The 23,318-nt window shown below is 39.6% G+C and overlaps 1 protein-coding gene across 1 annotated transcript in view; it reads left to right on the forward strand.

Annotated features, from left to right (window-relative positions):
* The window catches only part of csmd2 (CUB and Sushi multiple domains 2), a 430,187-nt gene that overhangs the window by 372,492 nt on the left and 34,377 nt on the right, over positions 1-23,318 (forward strand). Inside the window, exons 47-54 of the mRNA XM_022683200.2 lie at positions 9,454-9,642; positions 14,566-14,712; positions 16,721-16,909; positions 19,026-19,211; positions 19,624-19,818; positions 20,654-20,827; positions 20,947-21,120; positions 21,202-21,375. Coding sequence (XP_022538921.2) covers positions 9,454-9,642; positions 14,566-14,712; positions 16,721-16,909; positions 19,026-19,211; positions 19,624-19,818; positions 20,654-20,827; positions 20,947-21,120; positions 21,202-21,375 — 1,428 coding nt within the window. The remainder of the gene's footprint in view (positions 1-9,453; positions 9,643-14,565; positions 14,713-16,720; positions 16,910-19,025; positions 19,212-19,623; positions 19,819-20,653; positions 20,828-20,946; positions 21,121-21,201; positions 21,376-23,318) is intronic.

Genomic DNA, 23,318 nt, shown 5'->3' on the forward strand with positions numbered 1-23,318 from the left:
ATTGCTTTGTGTGAGTGTTTGGCAAAGCGAGGCGACGTTCATTGGAGGAGCGCAGCGGCCGGGAGGTAGCGTAGCCTCTAGTGGATGCCAACATAAAGGATACATTGAAGTATGTGGGCAGTGACAGTTATAATTTTTAAATGAATCAGAAAACACTGTTCTGTCAGTCTTTTTACACTAATTTTGTGTTAAAGTGGGTGTTAATGTTTTTTTCATAGTTTGAACTTTTAAACCATTCATATACGTCTTGACTGACGGCAAACTGCTTTTGCTTCAGCTGCTGATACTGTAGGTTGATATGTTGCTATTTTAACCCTATTAGTAAAATTCTGCTTTTAAATAGGTTTTGAAATAAAATCTTTATGAATGAATGAATGAATGAATTAATTAATCTATTTATTTATTGTCACATAGTCACAAGTACCAGTGAAATGAGCCATCAACCCGTCCGCACAGTAACATGCACAGGCTGAGACAGGACAGGAAGACAGGGATGAGGAAATTAAAAGGAAGGGTATGAGGAGAGAGGACAGAAAACAGAGAGACTAAACAAAGACTGAACAGCACATACACAAGACCTGTGAGTGAACATGTATTGCCTCAGTCCACATGCTTCTCTCCCTTTCAGTGCTGTGTATTGGTCTGGAGAAGGATCTGAAGGCACTAAGTCTACTTTTTGTAGACTTTGTGGAACCCTGGATCCAAAAATACAAATTCTCACAAACTTATGCTTTAACCTTTAAATAGGTTATAGGATTTAAAAATATATAGGATTTTTTAAAATCATTTTTTAAAACATGAATCTTATTTTACTAGACTGAATGTACTGTCATGGACATGTAAATATGAATTGATAAATTAATTCAATATATTTAGTTTAAAGAAGATTATTAAAACAGACAGTTGGTAAAATAAATAAATATATATAAAAAATCTACTTTTTATGGTTACACCTGCACCAGGTCAGTGTCGCCTAGAAAAATAGCTTAGATCTGAACATAACAAGGTTAAGGTTAAGGCAAAGGATTATTCTCAAAATCTGTAAGTCTACACTTTAATTACATCTTAAATGCATAAACACAGGGAATAGATAATAAATACTTATGAACATAAAATACACTTTGTCATCGATACACAGGTTCTGTGTGATGCGGCAGACCAAGAATCCCACTCTTTGAACTCTTTGGCAGGACCCCTCTCTCGTACATTAATAATAGAGGATTGCATCAGAGTAAAGCTCCTGTGGATGTATCAGAAGTCTTGATGTTTGAATTAAAGAATAGAATCAACAGTGTCAGAGTGTCAGGGCTTTCTCAAAAATGCTGACAGCTAAAGGTTTCTCTCTCTCTCTCTCTCTCTCTCTTTCTCTTTCTCACTCTTCCTTCTTACACACACATGCATACCTCTGTCTCTTTTTTCTCTATAAAGGCTGATAACAGGCATGGCAGGTGCCTCCTCTTTTCCTCGCTCATTTTGAAATCCTGCCTCTTTTTTTAATGTAATGCTGAATCCTCTCAGATCTCCTCCTTATCACTGCAAGCATTACCCTAATTAAATACCAACATGCTGAAGGCATGCATGCTCACTTCAAACAGTGTTTGTGAACAGTGTGTGTGAGTGTGCATGCGTGCTGGGATATAAGCGATAGTTTTAGGTGTGCATATGTGGGAATGCTGCTGCATATGTGTATGAGTAGGGGTGTGTGTTTGTGTGTCCTTGCGTGTTCAGATATGACGTGTGTGCATACATCATTGAAACGGCTCTGCTTGATGGTATCTGGTGTTAATTTCCTGATCCTGCACTCCAGGCAGGTTTATCCGAGGTAGTTCTGTTATGAAATATTTCTGTAGTCTGTACTGTATTACTGTAATAATACAGTGTTATGATCTTACATGCTCAGCTGCTGTTAGCTGCACACTCAAAAATACTTACAGTATACACACTGAATAGAAGTTATTCTTTAATGTATAAATAGCAAGTATATCCTCCTGAGACCTTGCGTCCTCATATGAGGATATTACATTTCTGCTTCTCTGCACCATGATACTTAATGTTTTTAAATGCTGACCCTTTGGCCTCATATGGAGACACTGCCCGTACCCTCTAGTGGTCACATTACGACATTACACTCAATCCCAGTCAAAGGTTTCCACAGCCAGTCCAGACAGAAAGATGGGCCAGGTAAAAATGTTATGTTTGAAACTAGTATTTAGTATTTACTGTATAAAGCTAGAGATTTTGGGATAATTGGTTTCTTTTGATCACAAATGGCAAGGATCATTTTTACATAATGAAATATACTATTGTCCCCATATGAGGACATCCTGTACAAAGACAGCATTTACTTTTCATACTTGTTAGGTCCTAATAATTCCATATACATTGGATAATTTAAAATTGCAGACCAATCAAAAGTCCAGGTCTCAGGAGAATATGACATTGTTTGGGGTAAAAATTGCCCAGGCGTAGATTATGCAAGCCTATTTACAGTCGTTATTTTGCCTCCAAATGAAAAAACGTGTTTCTGGTTCTTGGTGAGCTTCTTGCAAGGACACTGGCACAGGAAGAGTCACAGTCATATATTGTGGTTCATGTGAGCACCCTTTAAGCAGATTCTGAGTGTGATGTTTTGTTTAGTTTTTTTTTTGTCTCAGAAAACAGTGATCTCTCAGAGTGAGAGTTTATGCGTTTAACCACTCTGCTATTATTTTATAGAAAGGCTTTCACTAAGATGTATGAATCTGATTGAACAATATGGTTTTATTGGTATTGATTGCTGGTAGTGCTTGTCAACCAGTGTGTTTATGCTTTATTATCTGCTGATACACATATTAATGTATTTCATTCAGAACTATATTTTTCAAAGCCCATAGTTCTTAGTTCATTTCTGCATGCCTTTCTTTTTGGCTTTACTAAAACCATCCTTAAACTGTTGTTTACATTCAGCCATCATTGTAAATAGGGTTAAGGGATAAGAAAGAGCTGAGAGCACTAATCTCAGCTTGCAGTCATTTTGAACAAGCCGCATGGATGGATTGGTTGAGGCTGTGTAGAAGTTCATGCTCCAGCTCTCTGTATTTGTGTTAATCTGAACTGGATATCCGCCATAAGCGGTGATCAACGTTCAGAGCGATGTTCTTAACAGTTTAACAGATTTGAGCATAACATGATGACATTTCATTATCAGAAATATGAAAATCAGCAGTTAGTAGGTAAGTTTTCCACTTTCCCACAACTGCAGTTGATAAATCAGGACATATGTGTTGTCTAAAGTTTATTATTGGAGATAATGGCTGGAGAGTGTTGCTTACATGTAAAATAGGCAATGGTAAGAGCAACTATTGTTATCAATTTTTACACATCTGCACATCATAGCTACTTCCGTTCATCTTTATTGATAACATACTGTTGAAATACCCATCGTAGAACCACCTTCTGCTGGTAGCTGGTTTCAGATGGTTTAAGGTGGTTGAAAATATGGTCATCTTGCATTAACAAACCGTATGCTGGTTGCTCTTGACCATCACGGTGTATGTTGCATTTGATTTGGTTTTGATCAACTTTTTTGTCTTGCTGGTGATGCTGGTCATGCAGACCAACAAATCATGCTTTTAGTCCATCTAAACCTGCAAACAAAACAAAACAAAAATATGCCCTATACTGGTAAAAAAAAACAAAAAAAAACACTGGTTTGGACAATCGTGAGCTGACCAGGTCTTTTTTTTCATTTGTCATAAATGTGCATAACAAACACAGAAAGAGTGTTTGTTATTGATTAGTAAAGGTCTCAATGCACCAGAGCTAAAAAAAAACATTGGACACTATACATATATTAGATGATCTGGAGTGACATGCCTTGGCTCTCTTGGAACAGTTATTAAGGGGGATTTAAACAAAAAAGTGTTAAACAAACCAGAATGTGTTGTGTATTTTAGATTCTTTAAAGTAGCACCTCTTGCTTAGATGACAGCTTTGCACATCTCAGCATTTTCTCAGTCAGCTTTATGAGGTAGAGTTACCCGGAATGGCTTTCAGTTAACAGCTGTGCTGAATTTGTCAAGAGTTATTTACTTGAAGGCCTTGCCTCTTATTGTGTTTAAGAGCAACAGTTGTAAAGCTGTGAAGAGGTAGAGTTGGTATACAGTGAACAGCTCAATATTGTGCCATAATATTCTAATCCATATTATGGCACAAACTACTCAACTTTACTTTAAAAAATGAAGGACAGTATATCCAAAAAATGTAAGTACTTCCTGGAGGATTTGTGAAGCATATTTATTAATATTAGTGGAAAAACTAGTAATTTTACTAGTAATTTACTAGTAATTTAACATGCATGCTGGGTTTCTTCTTGTGGACATTCTATATGTTCAAGTGATGCCCATGTAGCCTACAGTTATTTAGCATGAGTTGTTTGGTCTACATCTAGGTCACTATATCTCTAGGCCTGTTCATACAATACAGAGACACACACACACTGTAAGTGCTACTGTGCCAGGTCACGTGGGAGGAGAAATAAAAGACTTTCTTACCTGTGTGCACTATTCTTTATGCAGTGATGATGGGCTAGCATGAGCGTTCATATGCAGTTGTGATTATGTTTGTCACTAAATGAAACACCATGCTCATTTTATGTCCCCCTGGAGCACTACAGCAGTTCATAGGCCTCTGTATTTTACCCTCATAAATGAGATGTGTCAAAGCTAATGCATGCAGCACACTCACCCGTACACAATATTGGCCCAGCACACAAACACAAACACACACACACAGAGGATGCAGAGGTCTGTTAAAAGTGGAAAGCTTAATAACACACTTTCTACTTTACGTGTAATTTGTTCATTGTTAGCTGTAACATCTTATAATTGAATTGTTGTCTCTATTATAGCTGCAACAATGTTAGCGCAGCTTCAGCTCACAGAACTCGGTCTATTGAAAACATAAATAGATTTTTAAAAAAAATGTTTATTAGATATCTCGTCTGCAGGCCATTTCTTTCAAGTTGAAGTAGGCACACTTGTGCTTTTCCTGTGTATGAAGTATATAGCTTAACAATAATAATAATAATAATAATAATAATACAACAAACAAACAAACAAAGTGTGCACATTTTATATTTCTCTAACAATTTGTAGAAATTATTTTTACATTTTATTACACACAATAGGTAATAGTTTATTTTAGAAGTTTATAGTATAGGAAAGTACTGCAGAAGATACTTTGGGGTTGCTAGGTAATTGCTAGGTGGTTGGTATGGTGTATCTAAGTGGTTGCTATTGAGTTGTGTAGTGGTTGCAAAGCTTTTGCTATATGGTGGCTATGATAATGCTTGGTAGTTGCTATGTTATCCCAGGTGGATTCTGTTTTGTCTCAGGTGGTTGCTAGCATGTTACTTACAGTATTCCACAGCAAATTTGTCAATGTTAAATCAACACAGTCATTGAATGAGTATTATTGACATTTTACATAATTTAATTTGACGTTTGTTTAGTTGTGCTTGTTATATTAAGTTATATTGCCTCCTTATGTTTAACAGTATAAATGCAGTGTAAAGTACAGTACAGAATTTAAGCACACCAAAGCCTTACTTGTAGCAGTAGTTATGTGTTATGATGGAAGGGGTTGAAAAGGTGTGATAAAGGCTCAGGTTTTTCATGCATTTCAATGCTTTTTGTAGCGTGCTGCATTCAGTCGGACTCCAGTGTTTCTGTCAACATAACGAGCCAAGGTATCTGTCATGTTCTGACATCCCTATGCTGAAGCCTGACTGCACTCGGCATGCACGGAATGAGAATGCTCGAAACGCGAGCCGTGGATCAGTGACTGAATGCGAGGATTTGATTTGAATGAATTAGTGCACCCAGTACATTTTTGTAAAGTAAATAGTTGAAAACAAAGCAATTTATAGCATGTCATGCCATTTAACAGGATTTAACGCATTTGTTCTCTCTGCCAGCACTCGTAAGTCAATATTCACATTCCTTAAACTGATTGCCGAGGTAAAAAGATAAGGGAATTAGAAGACGAGAAAGACAGCTCTGCTGCAAACCTTCCGCAAACACAGCGTAATTGTGTGTTTATGGCACTGTAACCTGAGCCCATGCATACCAGCTGAGCTCTATGCCATTAGCAGTTTTATTTACTAAGTAAAAAAAAGATGGTAAAAAATCCATAGTTCATTTCCAAAATGTGAGAGGCATGAATGTTTAACGAGAACGTTTTTTTTTTTTTTTTTTTCTGTGGTTCTGTCCGACTTATGATCCGCGTATTCCGCAGCTTTTCATCCGTAACTTCGTAGCACGGAAGGAGAAATGAGATGGAATATTAGAAACGTGTCAAAGGTGAGACTTTATCCTTTCTAGTTGTCATTTGGGTTTGGATTCTGGGAGCGTATGCAGACAGCTAGAGCACAAATAATAGAGGGGCTTCGAGGGGCACTGCATAAAGCCTGATAATTCAAAGGAAAAGTGTGAGGAAATGTCATAGCCTCACAGGCAAATTGAACACGAGTGCTGCTACATTCTCTTTTGCTGCTCGCTCTAGCCAGGGGTTCTGTGTTTGCTGTCATAGGCTGATATTAAACCTCTTGTGTTTACCCACACATACGCACATGCATGTGCAAAAAACACACACACAGACAGGCAGACTGATACATCACTCATACTGAAGTGCCCTGAAAACAAACGCCCTGAAGTGAAATGTCAAACATCACATGTATACTATGTTTTATGTGTGTGGTCTCGTGTTTCAAGCTGTGAAGTCAGTAGCACTGGGACTTGAACCAGTTTGACCTCCAGTTGCTTAGGGTCTGGACTGCTGTTAGTCTCACGCAACGTCTGCAAAGAACAAATGTAGTATTGATCTGAATGGTGTGTCAGCTATTGAGGATTGATTACAGAGGTCAAGCTCTCTCACCAGTGTTTTTCATGCTTTAGTACGTTTTAATGAAGGCAATTATATTCATAGCTGGAATACAGACGATTCAAGACAGTCTCAGACATTTAAAACTGACCTCAAGTGTCTGGATAGAACTGCTGATCTGTATGCATGTTCTACATTGCCTTTGTCAGGTCAGATGCAACAGATCTCACATCTCACGTGCCTTCTATGTACTTCTTTCATGTGCTTGTATTATGATCTTGCTATCTAGAGTGGCTCTGAGGATTAGTTCATCTTATTGCTTCTTCCTCTTCTTCTTCTTAGATGCTCCTAAAGCTAATTCACATCAAAAGAGTTTCTGAAGCACCTTTTACTTGCCCGTCTGACAAAACAGATACACCTCACTTATAGTAATTGTTTCACTTTAAATGCATGCATTGATCTCTTACATCTATCAAAAGAATGCTCCCACCACCATCCTGCTGCAGTTTTTTCCCCTAACTTTTTTTTAAACTTTTCTTCACTGTCTATAGTGTTGTGAGCAACTATAAAATTAAAATCATAATCTGCAACAGTTTTAGGATCTTGCTGGCCCACTTATTCCCACTTATTGTTGTATCTTAAATAAGTTTAGTCAGTAAAACTGGATTTGTGAGAAGAATTCATAGACTCATATGGGATCTTTGTAAGAATCAGCTAATTGCAGTTAAGTTTTGAGTCTGTTGCCATAGACAGCTGGACCAAAGTGATTGGTCCACTAGAGCTTGAAACAGCCATACTCACGAAAAAAGAGAGGGAGAGAAAAACTAAAACTGCACCTTTGTTGAGTTTGCAACAAAAATAGGTAACTGAGAGAAAATGCGAGACAGCTGTATGAAAATGAGAGTGTTGTTTCAGTAACATACAGAGATCTATAAGGTTTATTGTGGGCAGTGCAACCTTGGATATTGCCTCCCGGTACCATTTATTTCAGTACTGGCTGTGTTGTCTTTCTCCCAGGCTACTTTACTTTGGCTTGCTACTACCTTTTGTATATCAGTAAATGTAGCTATAGACTGTAAGTTACCTGTTTTTGTTGCAGTGTACCATCACAGAATTAATCTATAAGTATTAGCAATTTCATAAAAAAATTCTTACAAATCAAATAAAGAGCTCTATCACACACCATGCGCAAAATGCATCGCACTGCTCTTTGCTATCTTACACCCTTTCAACAGTCTTTTTTCACGCATTTCACCCTCACCCTCAAAATAAAGACAGAATTTAGGACTATATCTACACTGATGAATGGTCTGGAAATGAGATGTGTTCAGGTAATTTTCTGACATGTTTCTGTCTTGGTGACAGAAAAAAACAGGTGCGCCACTGACCGATTTAAACTTTGACAACAGTCAAGAGTCACCCGTCCATACTGCTCTCACACACACATGGATGCGCTGCAGCACGCAAATTCAGCTTTTACATCAACAATAAATAAAATATAAAATAAAATAACATCGCTGTTTCCGTAAATAACCTGCTGGCACGCCTTCACATTGTAAACGCACAGGTCAGTTTCCTCTGCTGAGACAGTGTGCTGCACTGTTAAGATACCAACACCTCAGAGAATACCTGGCTCTTAAAGGGAATGACAAGTAAAATGCTGATTGGTTTCATTTACATAACGCTCAAAACACATCTATGATCAATTAAAATGATTAGTACATGCCTTTTGAGCATTCCAAGCTGCTGAAATGACTTAAACCATGAAATAAAGGACTGTTTACATTTACAACTTTATAATTAAGAAATTCTACATAGTGGGAGGCTACATCAAAAACTACCATAATACATACGTCAGAGATAAAATTTAAGTAATAAATTAACTACATAATTGTAGATTTTCATAAGATTTTAACACAATTACATTTTCTGAAAATATAGAAAAATGTATTTTATATGTTTAAAGATGCTGCTGCTGTGCATAGAATCATACCAGTGAGTGTGTTTTAAAGGAAAACCAAAGATAACCACTAAAAGTACTCTCCAAGCTTGCCAGACAGTACTGCTATCTTCTTACTGTCTTATCTTGTGCAGTTAGATTTATGATGTGATTGTAGCTGGGTTAGCATTTAGCTTACCACCCACTCAGTTCTTTTAGGTTTGTCTGTCTTGATTATTAACAAAAAAAAAATAATAATAATAATAATAATAATAATGATAAGCTGGTGCTTTCCTTTCTGATATATTCTGCTGTGTTAATTTCAGGTTAGCAGTTGTCAGTTGAGTTAGTTTTTGAGAGAGCGGTTCTGTGGGAAAGACATGGTAGACATGGTAGGCTAGTTAATATTAAGTTATTATTAAGTTAACAACTGTCAGAATGCTGAATATAGGTCTATTAGCTGACCAGCAGGTGTTAAAAGCAGCAGGTGATTTTATGTAAAGATATCTGATGTTGTTGTATTTGTTTCAACATAATGATTTTGGAGTGAATAAATGTGGGTTAATTTCTTCTTTTTTAGGAATCGTCTTGACATGACTAGATTTGATTTACTGATTTCTGCATCTAAACTAAATCTCCCTCTTCCTCTGCAGTGACCTGTCCCATGAATGAAGTACTAACAGCCTCTACTGGGGTCATTCTGAGCCAGTCTCCGGGCAGTGGCTTCCCCCACTTTGAGTCGTGCTCCTGGGTGGTGAAGGTGGAGCCAGGCTACAACATCACCTTTACCATCGAGCACTTCCAGACCAGCCGGCAGTTTGATGAGCTGGAAATCTTTGATGGTGAGTGTCTTTGAACACTTTTTACCTGTTTAATTTCTCTCAGTGTGTTTTTATTTCTGTTTGTTGGTGTTGTCCAGGCAGCGAAAGTTCACGTGTACCTTTGAAGCAAGACAGACATTTGTAGAAGGACCAGCAGGATAGATTCATGCCCTTTCACGTAGGTCATGTGGTGACAGTCATAGTTGAAAAAACGATGAAAATTGCTTTAGTCTGCTGGGATCGCTTGGGGGCAGCTAGCGGGTCATCGGCCATGCTGTGGGTCAACAGGCTTCCATTTAGAGTGAGATTAGAAACTGGATTACAGGGCCAGCAGGTCAGTGCACATACATGCGGGGTCGCTGCGTTTTAGATGCCATTAAAGCAAGAAAAGATCACCACAGGCTGGACACACTAGTACAGAGGGAGGAAGACAGTGTAACAATTTATAGATTTTTTTTAAAGGACTGAGCCTATTTTTCAGTCAATTGACCCACATGCATTATCTAGTATACATTCTGTTTGCATATAGCTTTGGCGTGGAGTCTTAAGTTGAAAAAATCAATGTAAAAACATATAATAATTTGAAGGAATGTTAGTAGTCCCAGATTTCCCCATACTGACAAGTATAATAGGGTATGTGTATTGGTAAGAACCTGATAATATAATACACATCTCAGTACAGTGTTTACCATCCAAAATATAACAATATTTTGCGGTACTGTAATTGTGTAGGTGAAATATTGTGTAGGTGATACAATGCGATTTTCTAAAAAACATAATTTCATAATTTCAACTTTATAACTAGTATAAAAAATACACCATATTATTACATAATCTGAGTAAAGGAACGTTTTTTAAACAATCATTTGGATCTGAGGAGTGCAGTTCTGTTTTCAAGGGTTAAAACACAGACCGTATTTTATGGACTATAAGGCGCATCATATTATAAGGCGCACTATCAATGACTGTCTATTTTCTGGTCTTTTTTCATACATAAGGCACACCGGATTTTGAGACGCATTTTAAGCGACAATAGTAAGGAACAAGGGTGTCACCATGTTTTTCTTCTTTAGCTGGTCTCGATGCTGAGAGTGCATATGTTAACAAAACTGTAATTCTTAAAAAAACATATTTTAATGTCAAACAACTGCTTGATGTTAATCTACACATATACTCCTGAAAACTGTTTATTCGGGTGAGTAAAGCTTTTACTTACAGTAAGTTTAGATTTTTTAGTATTTTAGCATTGTTAGCAGCAGCACTAGCTGTGGTTAGAAGTATTGCTAGTTGGTGCTGCCCGACAGCACTCTACTGAGGAACCCTGAGTGTTCCAGTAAGCCAGGTCACTATATGCTAGCAGTTTATCCCATGTAGGCAAAAGAGCTAGCGCTGCAGTTAGCGGTTAAGTACTGGAGAAACTTTACTGAAGTGTATTACAGTCTATGGTTTAAGCCTAACACAAAATAACCCGCAAATATCTGCATGTAAACAATCAATAAAGTGTTGTCATACTTTGATATATCAATCTTTTGTTACACCACTTGTAAGAATAAAACTCCAGAAGAATCTATAAAAAACTAACAAATCCTTGTGTAAAAATGTCTAGAACCTGTAAATGCAAGCCTTAATCTAAGCCACATATAATATTCTGTAATATTCCCTTTCTTAACAAGATCCCGTCTTATAAAATAAAAATCTGCAGCTGTGATCAAGGGTTCTTTTCAAAAGCCCTTGTTATTTGAATTGTAATGACCCTTCCTGGAGAGAAATCTTTAGTGCTGGTTAAGTTTGATAGAACCTGAACCTGTGTGAATAAATTTGTTTTTTTAAGTGTACTTGTCTGGCAGGGTTTTATCTATGGCACGTGCACACACACATAGGCGTAGGAACCGGGGGGGATGGGTGGGACATGTCCCACCCAATATTAGAAACAGGTGGATTTGTCCCCCCCAAAAATGATATCAGTTCGCTCAGGTCAGCTGTACTATTAATGAGGAGACAGACCGGACCAATCACGGAGCCGGTTCAGGTATTAAGTCACGCCTCTCAGTAGAAACAGCCAATCAGCTTGCTGGTTTTGCGGCGCGCGGAGCAGAGGCAGTTTGCTGTTGGGGAAGCCCCGCCCCCTCGCTGTGAGATTTAGCAGCGGGATCGGGACGCAGCAGCTTCAGCTGAATTTAAAACAGATATGGATATACGGAGATTTTACTAAAATAAAGGTAACGATAGGCTAACCACGTAAACTGTGATGATATGTTTCTGATAGCTGGTTAAAAATACACGTCTCTGAATCAGCACACAGTTTAAACCCACTGTGATTAATAAACTGCAGCTGTGTTAGTGTGTAAGCTTATCTTTGGAATGAGCTAGATTGGGAGTCAGGGTTAAAGGAAAAAAATAAAATATATATGTAATGTTTCCCTGTACCTGATCAGCTAATCACTTTAATTTTCAAACTGTTTATTCATTTAGGATTACAGGACTTACTGTGAGCTATAATGAACGAAAATTGATTTAACTAACTAGTTATCTAGAAGCTGGATGTAGATGATCGCCAGAATTTCGTACAGTACTTTAAGTTGGTAGTTTAAAGCAGTTACTTAACCCCGATCACTGCCCTAAACTAGTGTTTTCCACCTGATCAGCTAATAAACAGTCATTTACTGAGTTTACCTGTTAAAATCCTTTAGCCCCCTATGGAGCCTAAATTAATCATGTATATCCACCAGAGGAAGCTCTAGAATATGCAGAACAGTTTTAATATGCAGTAGAATATGTAAGAACTGGGTTGAGAAACACTGCTGTAACCTGACTTCTGTTCATTTGTATTTCACAGTAAGACCACATATCCTGACGTTTATAAAAGTCTCTATGAAACGTAAAGTTACATTCTTTTACATAAAAGGACACCATCTTAAGAAGAGCTCTCAGTAGAAAAAAATAAAAGTGCAGGAGAAAATGTAAATATACAACAGAATTGACATGCCAATACATAATAATAATAATAATAATAATAATAATAATAATAATAATAATAATAATAATAATAATAATAACAATAATAATAATCTGTTATATTATTTTAAATATTAGGTGATAACTCAGACATTGCTTGCATAATTCTTCTAACAACAGTAGCTGTAATGTGGAGTAACATGTTTAGGTTGTAAAATCACCTTATAATAATAATAATTTACTTTTAATTAAAAGTAATTTCCACAAATGTTGTTCTAGGAAACTATTGGGTGGGCTTGGGTTCATATTGGCAAATGTGTCCCCCCCAATATCAAGCCCACTCCTACGCCCTTGCACACACATACCAACACACAGATCTTTTGAATGTGCAGTTTTCATTTAAGAGAATAGCTCTGCTATAAAATAAGAACTGCATGTAATTTTGTCTTTTCTTTCTCTTAAAAGACAAAAAAATGTTCTACTGCTTAAGGAGCAGTGGAACATAACCCGAGAAATGGACCTGGATCGTTACAAGTAGAACTAAATTGCACTCGAATTGAATGGTCAACCATTGAAACGTAATTGGGATCAAATAGCTGTTAAGTGAACAATTTACACCCCTCTCTGTTTTACATGAATTCCGCATCTTTATTTGTATTCAGATCGCGGTGCCGGCGTGCTGTTTAAAACCTGACAGAGCATGAATGATCTATGGGCTACCTTTCATACGGAAGAGAAAGTAAGGGAAGGGCAAAGGTAGACTAAGCGATGCCAGTCGAATGCTTGTCTGAGAGCATACTCTCTTTCTGTGCTTGACAAAGCACCGTGGCTGGTGTGTGTGTTTGCATGTCATTTGGGCGCGGTGTGAGCCTCTCCTTAGGGGAACTGGCATGTTCGCCGCTGATTACAGCGTTTCGTCTTCCATCGAGCTGAAGAGCAGGCTACTTTTATCATGTGCTGCCAAACACGGCTCTCTGAGGAGACCAGGATCCAGCGTGCAGCCTGTCCCATATTTTTAAATACACGCCCAATGGAAAACCCTTTGACATAAAGATGATCCTCATAAGGCCTGGTTCCTCTCAGGAGTTCTGTTGTTCTGCAAGTACAGAGCATGCTCCACAATTCAGGACACTCTGTGAAAGCTGAGAGGAACAGATGGGGCACATTTTGACCACTTTCTGGACATGTCCTCTTTTTGGGATGTGATAAATGCGTCCAGCTGGGATTTCCAAATTGCATAAAATGTCCAGGATTTTATATAGATTTTTGTCAGTGTGCACTTTTACAGGTGCCACACATTCTATGGGCGTGTTTTCACATTTTTGAACATATCTATGTAGGTCCTATATACTGTAGAACACCTTCTCACAACCTTTTTGGTCTACATGTATCTGCGTCTGCATCAGCCATTTTTTCAACTGCTTTCCAATTGCTTACAGCCTAAAATGAAACCTTTACACAATAGAACTTATCACAAATCAGTTTAACCTTATGTGACTTTTGTTTTATTTGTGTATTTATTAATTTATTAATTCATTATTGATGAAAACAACAAAGCTTAGCTTTAGCTTTTAGCCTAGTGCAAATTCCCATCTGCTCTAATTTCTTTGGCTCTGTCTTCTGTTGAGTTTGAGCTCTGGCACAGGAAAATCCACAGCCACAATCATTCTGAAATGTCATATTTTTCTTTTACCAGTTTTGCTTTTGGTGTAGGGATGTAAATTATTTTGTAGGAGTGTAAATAAAGAGTCAAGACTTTTCACAAAACATTTTCTTTATTTTACTTCATTTTTTCTGAATTATTTTGAAAGAGGACACATGAGTGTTAGAGGTTCATGAAATATTACTTCTAGAAGAACAAATTAGGTTTGTCAAACAGTGGTAAAGACTAGACCCCAGAGTCCTCAGCATAAATTTTGTCAATGGTTAAATCAGAAATAAATAATAACTGCCATGCTTTGTAATCAAGACCATGTCTTTAACCTGCAGGTCCATCCAGACAGAGTCCTCTGCTCATCACCCTCAGTGGCAACTACTCGTCCCCCCTCAGCATCACCAGCTCCTCCAATAAAGTCTACCTGCACTGGTCCTTTGACCACACCTCCAGCCACAAGGGTTTCCGGATCCGCTACTCAGGTGAGCAGCTGAGTGATATCATGGTGGGTTTTGCTCTCAGCTAAAGCAGATAACTGTTCAGAAGCTTTCCGAGTGGAGACTTCTCCTGCTGACACCTGCATAATTCTGGATGAGTTATTGTTGTATAAATATTTAAAAAGTTTCCATGTCCCCCTTATCATGAGTGGCTCAGAAGGATGACTAATCATCTCCTGCTCTCACACAGTGGGGTCTGTGCTCTCCCCATCGCCCACATGCACACTGTTCCTCTCTCTCTCTCTCTCTCTCTCTCTCTCTTTTTGCTCGGTGGAGTTTTGATAGCCAGATCAGTGACAGTGTGAGTTAGCGGCAGCGGCATGCAGGTTCGCATCCTCAATATGGACCCCCCTTCTGGAGCAATACCTTGGTGGGAGGAAAACAGATGGCAGGGCAGATTCAAAGCCTTCTACTGTTTTCTTTATCAATCTATCTTTTCTCTCCACAGGCTGGCTCTCCATCACAATTTGTGGCAAGTTCCTGCTCTCTCTCCCCCCACCCACCCTCCTCTCTTTCCTTTCACTTCTCTAATCTTTTCTTCTCTTGTGCTTTTCATTTTTTCCCACCTTATACTGCTGCATTAATGTAGTGGTGACTGACTGGATATGATTGGTGTGGGAGCATGCTTTTCCCTCCAGCTCCTGAGAGGAAGGGCTAAAGGCGAAGGTGGGGAGATTGATAGCCAGACAGGTTCTTTGCTACCAAGAGGAGCGAAAGCATAATAGTGACACAGAGATTTGTTTGCATTTTGATTTTATCGAGCATAAGGCCTGGGGCATTTGCTCTTTGCCAGGTGATGGAATAAAGGATGTAGTGCAAAATGGAGAGAGTGAAGGCTGAATTCCCCTTAAGCCTCCCCTCGTGCCCGGCTGTCAGTGGCCCACAGCCAAAGGCCCGTCTCCACCGCCTCTTTGGGTCCAGCAGGCACCTCTCTCTGACAACAGTGGCGCGTCCTCTCGCCCGTTTTACCACTCCGCCGGGAGTTTTACTTAATGCTGTACACCGGATATGAGCTGTAAATTCCCAAATTGGTCCCTTATCCAAGATCCTGGCCCATTGCTGCTAATGGATGAGTAGCTCACTCGAGACCTCTACATTTTCTGCCTTAACGGCGCAGTTTGTTGGAGAGCCCCACCACTCGTAAAACTGTAAAACCTGAAGTGAAGCCCACGCTTCTATTGCTATAGCTTTATTTTTTTTCCCTCCTTGCCGTGGTCTAGCCTTATCTGATTGTCTGCCGGCTGCTGGAGCTCCTCAGCCCTGGCAGACAGAGACATGGCTCACAAGTGGTGTTTGCCTGGAATTAGCATTTTTATGGAGATGTAATGTGGTCATAGCGATTAACCATAATAGATAGGAAGCATTTCTTTTCCCACCCCACTTCCTGTCTTATCCCCCCCCCCCCCCCCCCCAGCTCAATACCTCCCCTCATGAAGTTCTGTCCAATACTGTCTCACTCGTTTACCTTCTCAATCTGCTCCCTGCCACGAGATCCTATCTCCAGCTGGCTAACTCCTCCAGAGATTTATTTTTTTTTTTTTAGCTAGAGCTTCTTTTACAAAGAAATCTTATCCCACTCTCTCACTTTTAGGAATGTTTACTTGTTGCTTCACAAACTGTTACGTCTGCTTTATTTCTGAGCAGACAAAACAACAATCCAACAAGTGCAATAAGCAAATTTAAGGCTGTGTTGTGAATCCATCAGTTTTACAGCCTTTTGTGAGCCTCCACTTTTTACAGCATGTCTGCTTTAATCAATTTCTTCTCCAGCATGTGCTGCGGCTCTTCTTAAAGGATGGGTTTATTCAGTGCTGCATTAATATGCAGCTTTGTCTGGGAACAAAGCGAGGAATTGGATACAATAAAAGATGCACTGAAGAAGCATATTTCAGGCCAACGGAGCACAGACTGATGCTGTTATTTCACTCTTCTCTTTCTCTGTGTGTGTCTCTGTGTGTGTCTCTGTGTGTGTCTGTGTGTGTATATTTTACAGCGGCGTACTGCAGCCCCCCTAACCCTCCGGTGAATGGCTCAGTGCACAGCCAGACAGGCACAAAGCTGGGCAGTACCTTGCGCTTCAGCTGTGACCAAGGATTCCGCCTGATTGGACAGAGCAGTGCCACCTGCACTCGTTCCCCGCAGGGCATCTACCAATGGAATGCTCCGGTGCCCCTGTGCCAAGGTGGGTTAAAAGCAGCCATCCAGAACCCCTCACTATATGCCCCCGAGCCATTTCCTGCCTTTCTTCCTGTCCGTCTTGACTCCGTCCATCTCAAGCCCGTCTCCAGTAGCAGAAGCAGCATCAGCAGCATCAGAAGTGCGCCAGGACTGCTGGAGCTCATTCTGTATTCCAGAAGAGTGCGGGCCTTGGCTACATTCGTCCAAATTGCTCACAAAATAAACAGTCTAGCCAGCAGCCTTCGCTCAGACACTTTTGCTAATGTGCCATCCGAGGGGAGAAACTCTTCACGCACCGACAGTTGACTTTCGCCAAAGCACGCTTGGCCATCCAGTCGGCCATTTTACAGTCTCCCATGTGCCTTTCTCTGTAGCGCTCTTCGCTGACTAACGAGGCTTTCGCCTGCGAGCGAGGCAGGTTTTAATTTGACTGGGAAAGGTATGTGGTGCCTCAGGCCATAAGCCTCTCAGGACCCTCTCTGTTCTATTAGAGTACAATGAGATCTGCATTAAATACGAGCAATCATTTGCTGGACAAATTGAAATGAACAGCCCCATGGCTCGCATACAATCAGCAAGATCAATGGATCTGGGTATCTGTGTGAGTATACGTGTGTTGTATTATTCTCTCTATGGCTGAGGTTTGAAGGATGACCAGAAGATCTGAAGATGCTTTCCTGTAAAGGGCAGCCATAGTGATTTAGACCCATCGCTACACATCTGTTGCACACACATAGCCCCTCTGTTTCTGCGTGAGACTGATGCCCTGCCGTGAAAACGAGCTGTTGCATTGTGGCGCTGACACTTGCGGGATTCCTCTATCTCTGATCTACAGCAGCAGCTTGGAGCAGCAGGTGCTCTGAATCTATGCACAGGTGTAATCTCTCTGTTGGATTGAACCCACCACTCACTAGCTGCCACAGAGCCATGTTTGAACAGTCAGAATGCTGGGTTGTCCAGTGAGACAGGGTGTGTGTGCATGTTTGCTCAGTATGTGCACTGTAAACGTAAACATAAAACAGATTATACTCATTATACTCACCAACTAGGGTTTGATTGCAAGGTGATTTTGAAATTGTTGTTTTCGATGTTAAGTAGAGTGTCTTTTATTATAGAACAGATAGATTAGATAAAAACATATATTTTATTTTAACTTTCTGCTGGAGCTAACTTACAAAATAAGCCCAGAAGATCACAAGCCCTAAAATGTACCACATATTTTATTGCAATTTTTAACATCACTGGACAGCTGAACACACTTTGAGGAGACAGTTATGTCCCTTCAATGGCTATGGTATCATCAGGAATTGAACCAGTGATCTCGTTATGATAGAAACAACACATATATGGCTGATGCAATTTCCAGATGTTTCAGCTTGATTGCATTTAGGCCATAAGCCCCTCCTCTTTACGCATCAGTTACGAAAACTTCTTGTCAATGAGACATTTTATATCCCTGTCTCTGTGTCCCTCCTATTCCCTTCCTATCTTTCTTTCTCCCCCTCTCTCCATTGGCCCATCTGTCTTTTTCTCCCACCTTCTAAAACCCTTTTTCTTCCTCTTTCTCCCTCTTACTCCCTCTCTCTTTTTCCAATACCTCACTTTTTTTTCCTCACATTACCCTATTTTTCTCTCTCTCTGTGTCTCTCTTTATGCCACCCTCTCTCCTCATCTCTTTCTCTCTCTATGCACTGTATATATACTAGTCATATATGTGTGTGTGCTTTTCGTCATTTATGTATGTGCAGCTGTAGTGACAAAAAAAATATAACAAGATTAATTGTAAAACTTTTGATTAGCAAACCCAGGACCCTCATGCTTTGTGGAAAGCGGCGCACAACACTTCACATTTAATTAGTTTCCAAGCTGGTTTACTCTTCATCATGAATTGCACCCGCTAACGTTCCACGGCATGCTATAAACTCAGCTGTCTGCATCCTGATTACATTAGAGTTGAGAGCTCACTTTGTCACTTTTCATCACCTCCTGTGTTCTGGACAGCCAGGGATTGTAAGTGGAGACTGTAATAAGTCTTATCATGTTTGTCTTTGCCTCTCACACTACGGTTCTCTCTCTCATTCTCTGTCTCTCTCTCTCTCTGTTTCTCTTTTTCTGCTCAGTGGTGTCGTGTGGGATGCCCATTGCTCCAGTAAACGGGAGTGTTGTTGGGCAGGATTTCACTCTTGGCTCAAGAGTCACATTCAGATGTAACCCTGGATTCCGGTTGGCCAACACAGTGCCATTGTCAACAGTTTGTCAAGAGTCAGGAAGGTGGACTCCCGTAGAAACCCCGCCCCGCTGCATACGTAAGTTCAGAAAATCTCTCTACCCCTAACACATAGATGACCATAAGCTGCAAAGCTGTCATAACTGCTTAAATGACTAGGCTTCCAGTTGGCTTAAGAATGACTTAGCCAGTTAGCATTACTTTACATATAGGATGTGATTAAACTTAAGCCTTATTATCCAATATCTGCTATAAGCTATACATTACGTGTACTGTTCTTATAGTATTTGAGTTAAATTAATATTGAAGTCTGAACCTACAGATAAATCTTTACTGTATAAGGGGTTAAAAATGTTAATTCAGTGGATCTAAGCTTTTCAAATCAGAATCAAAAAGCAGCCTCTTTTACTTCTTAATACTGGATTTACCAGCTTTGCACAGTAGTGGAAACAATCACATGCAGTAGAATCTGAAGCCTGTTCTCTCTCCAGCTGTCACCTGCCCTGACATAGGCCACTCAGCGGTGGAACATGGGAGATGGAGGCTTATTTATGGCATGCAAAATCAGTACGAGGCCATGATGATGCTCACCTGTGATCCTGGCTACTTCTATAAAGGTCAGAGGGTCATCCGTTGCCAGGCCAGCAGCGCCTGGGATTACCCTGAGCCAAGACCTGCCTGTGAAAGTAAGAACCTTCATTCATTTTCATTCATTCACTCAGTCATTCTACGTTTTGCCTGGCATTTACTTTTTTTTAGTTAGTCTCAAAGGTTATGTCATAGTCCAAACAATATTGTAAAAATATTTTAGTAATGTATAATTCAATGTCTTTAAGACTCTATGAACAGATTCATCAGACATTATAATGCATTTATAAGGAAGTTAAACAGGATTATACATATTTATAAGAATGCATAACACATTATAGCCATGTTAATTATGCATTATGAACTGTGATAAAAATCTGTCATTAATAATATAACTCCAAGATGAAACTTTGACCGTATAGAAACTTTATAATACATTACAAATAGCTATAGCTTGTAATATTCTAAATAAGTACAATGAATAAGTACAATTTAAAGTAGACAGAATGCATTTTGCAAGCTGGGGTTTCCTAATATTGGTAAATTGCATATTATAAATATAGCTTGGGTATGCAAAGACTTTATTCTGTAAGTTGTAAGGTGTTATCTTGTGAGTTTACACACACACACACACACACATCCTTTTTATATCTTTCTTATCCCATGACTTTCGTCATTTGTCTAGACACTCAATCTTTCTACATATTTGCTCATATTTTATATCACAGTTGTATTATATAAAGCTGTGCAGATCTGAGGAATCTGGGAATTGTTTTTTCACATAAAGGGAACACTGGCTGTCACATTTTTGAGAACTTGTCTCTTATATGCCTATTTATATGCCTGTCGAAACTGAATAAGCAGAATTAGCTTTTTAAAGATGTCCCCTTGCAATGGATAATGGAGAACAAATTATTCACTCTTTTTATCTAGTTATCTCCTGTGGGGACCTTGGCACTCCTCCCAATGGAAATAAGATCGGTACTCTCACGGTGTACGGAGCCACGGCCATTTTCTCCTGCAATACGGGCTACACTCTGGTGGGCACCAGGGTGAGGGAGTGCATGTCCAATGGTTTGTGGAGTGGATCTGAAGTCCAGTGTCTCGGTAAGACAACAGTACCTCACCTGACAGCCATTTTCGGGCTGTTATGCCTCTAAATTGCTTCTGGGTTTTACCTCAAGGTCATCATCTGTTGGTATGTGCGTGGGTGTTTTTCTCTTTAGCTGGTCACTGCGGCTCTCCTGACCCCATCGTGAACGGTCAGATCATTGGAGAGAATTATAACTACAGGGGGAGTGTGGTGTACCAGTGCAACCCTGGCTTCAGGCTGATCGGGGTATCAGTTCGCATATGTGAGCAGGACCACCGCTGGTCTGGAAAGGCTCCTGTTTGTGTCCGTAAGTAGCGGTTCACAGTTAAACAGTGTCATAAGAACAGTATTACCATGATATGAACACAATCTTAATTTTGTATTGTAGCTATTACATGTGGACATCCAGGCAACCCTGCCAATGGTGTTACCCATGGAAATCAGTTCAACCTTAACGACGTTGTGCGCTTTGCCTGCAATACCGGCTACGTCCTACAGGGAGCTGTCAAGTCTCATTGCCAGCCCAATGGCCAATGGAGCAATGCCCTGCCCAGATGTAAAAGTAAGTCATGTTCATTGACTGCGTGTGTGTGTTTGTAAGTTTGTAAATTATACACCATTCGCTCCAAAAAAACTTTGTGAACTAAAATAAGCAATTCATTCCATAGAAATTGTTTGCTGTGATTAAAACTCTGTGCCTGTAGGCATTAGGTGTTTGCGTATGCCTTTGTTTCTGCATTGTCATGGTAATAATACCCTCCTTGGTGCTATCTCAGAGACAAAGCTTTCTCACATCACACAGACTTAGTGCTTAAGTGCCCTGTAAATGATTGGCCGACCCTCATCTGTGTTGGAATCAACCTCCCCCCTGCGAGATCTCCCCTACAGCTCCAGTACATTTTTTCTCTGTATTTCTGTTCATATATTTTTATATGTATATTTTGTGTAAGTGAAGTGAGTCACTGAAGAGGGAAGAAGCTTCTGCAGCTTGGCCGGGTGGAATTGGAAGGCTCCAGCCAGAGGATGTGTTTAGATTCAGTTAAAGCTGCAGGCTGAGTCTCAGTGGCAGCTTCAAAAAGGACTGCAGGCGGGGTCGTGTCCCCGCACTGACAACCAAGAGACACTGAGCCTCAGCCGCTGACGGCTGCTGCCACATTAAAAGACTTGACCTCTCGTGGATCAGAAACATGGTTATTTGTGCGGCTGTCTCAGAAATCCAGCAGATTTAATAAAAGAAGAGATTGTCATTCAGGCCTGCTGCTGAGATGATCTTTTAAATTTAGAAATGTGGTTCTCTGTTTACATATCTGAGGATGGACTGAACATCTACAGCTCTTAGAGTCTTTTCACACCTGCATTTTTTTAGTACAGGTAAATTTGACAATGTATTATTATTTGTTAAATCTCAGGCCACCTCCAGGCATCCACTGGCCACATCATTCTCCTCCATACATAAGTCAGTTATTTTTCAACTGTCTAATACAAAGTCATTGGTCAGCTCAGTGAACATTTGGAGGTGAATGCCAACATCAACCTCCAGCCCAGTTTTGAAAGTTTGAAAGTTTTATCAGAGTAAACACATTTCCAGTGTCCGACCCTAATTTTAGTATTATAATTAAATAAAGGGCGTGTAGTTTGACATACTTAAAGAACAGTGCTTTGGCCTCTTCTTTGGCAACTTCAAAATGTAATAGCTACATTTATGTAAGGTTATTGATGTTACATCAAATTCTTTTTGTAGGACAGACAGCCCATACTGATCCCTTTGAGACACAAAGAAACAAATCCACTGTATTTTTCTTTGTTTTTTTCTTCTTGAACACAAAACTACCAGCAACACACAGGGCTTTTGTAGCCATAAATTCTGTTTTCTGAGCTATAAACTTAGAAATTAAAAACTCACAAGGATGTGCACAATGATTGGGGGAGATGGGGAGGAACCATCATATACACCCAGTCAACAAACTGTTCTGTGGGACCTACAACCACAAAGGCAAAACCAGAAATCAAAGTATAAAATCTCTAAGTTTACATATTTATTAAGTGATTCAGACCAGCGGAAATTAATTATAGGTATGTAAACACACTTATTCTGTCTTCATTGCTCTTGTCTAACAGTAATGCAGCCATTCAGTTCCAAAGAGATTAATTAACTGGGAGCAGATGTGGCAGATTATGGCAAAAACTGGAATGGGTAGAAAGAAGATCTGCATGACCAGGTTGATGACCATTTCTATACATTAAATCTTAATTAATCTTTACTAAAAATGGGTCTTTAGGAAAGGCACAATTTTTCTTTCAATAGCATCTCTTTACATACAAAACTATTGTCCTTGTTTCTATATCAGCATTGTCATAGTATGCTAGTATGAGCGTGCATGAGTGGGTTGTGGAGGTGGTGAGAATGATAATAAGCCTGAAATGCTGATACATGAGAGGATTAGCCCGCTCTTTGTTCATTTTATCAGATCTATCATGTTAATTATAATCGTTAAAGTTGGCTTT

Source organism: Astyanax mexicanus, chromosome 3 (genome assembly GCF_023375975.1).
Source record: "Astyanax mexicanus isolate ESR-SI-001 chromosome 3, AstMex3_surface, whole genome shotgun sequence".
In the NCBI taxonomy this organism is placed as follows: domain Eukaryota; kingdom Metazoa; phylum Chordata; class Actinopteri; order Characiformes; family Acestrorhamphidae; genus Astyanax; species Astyanax mexicanus.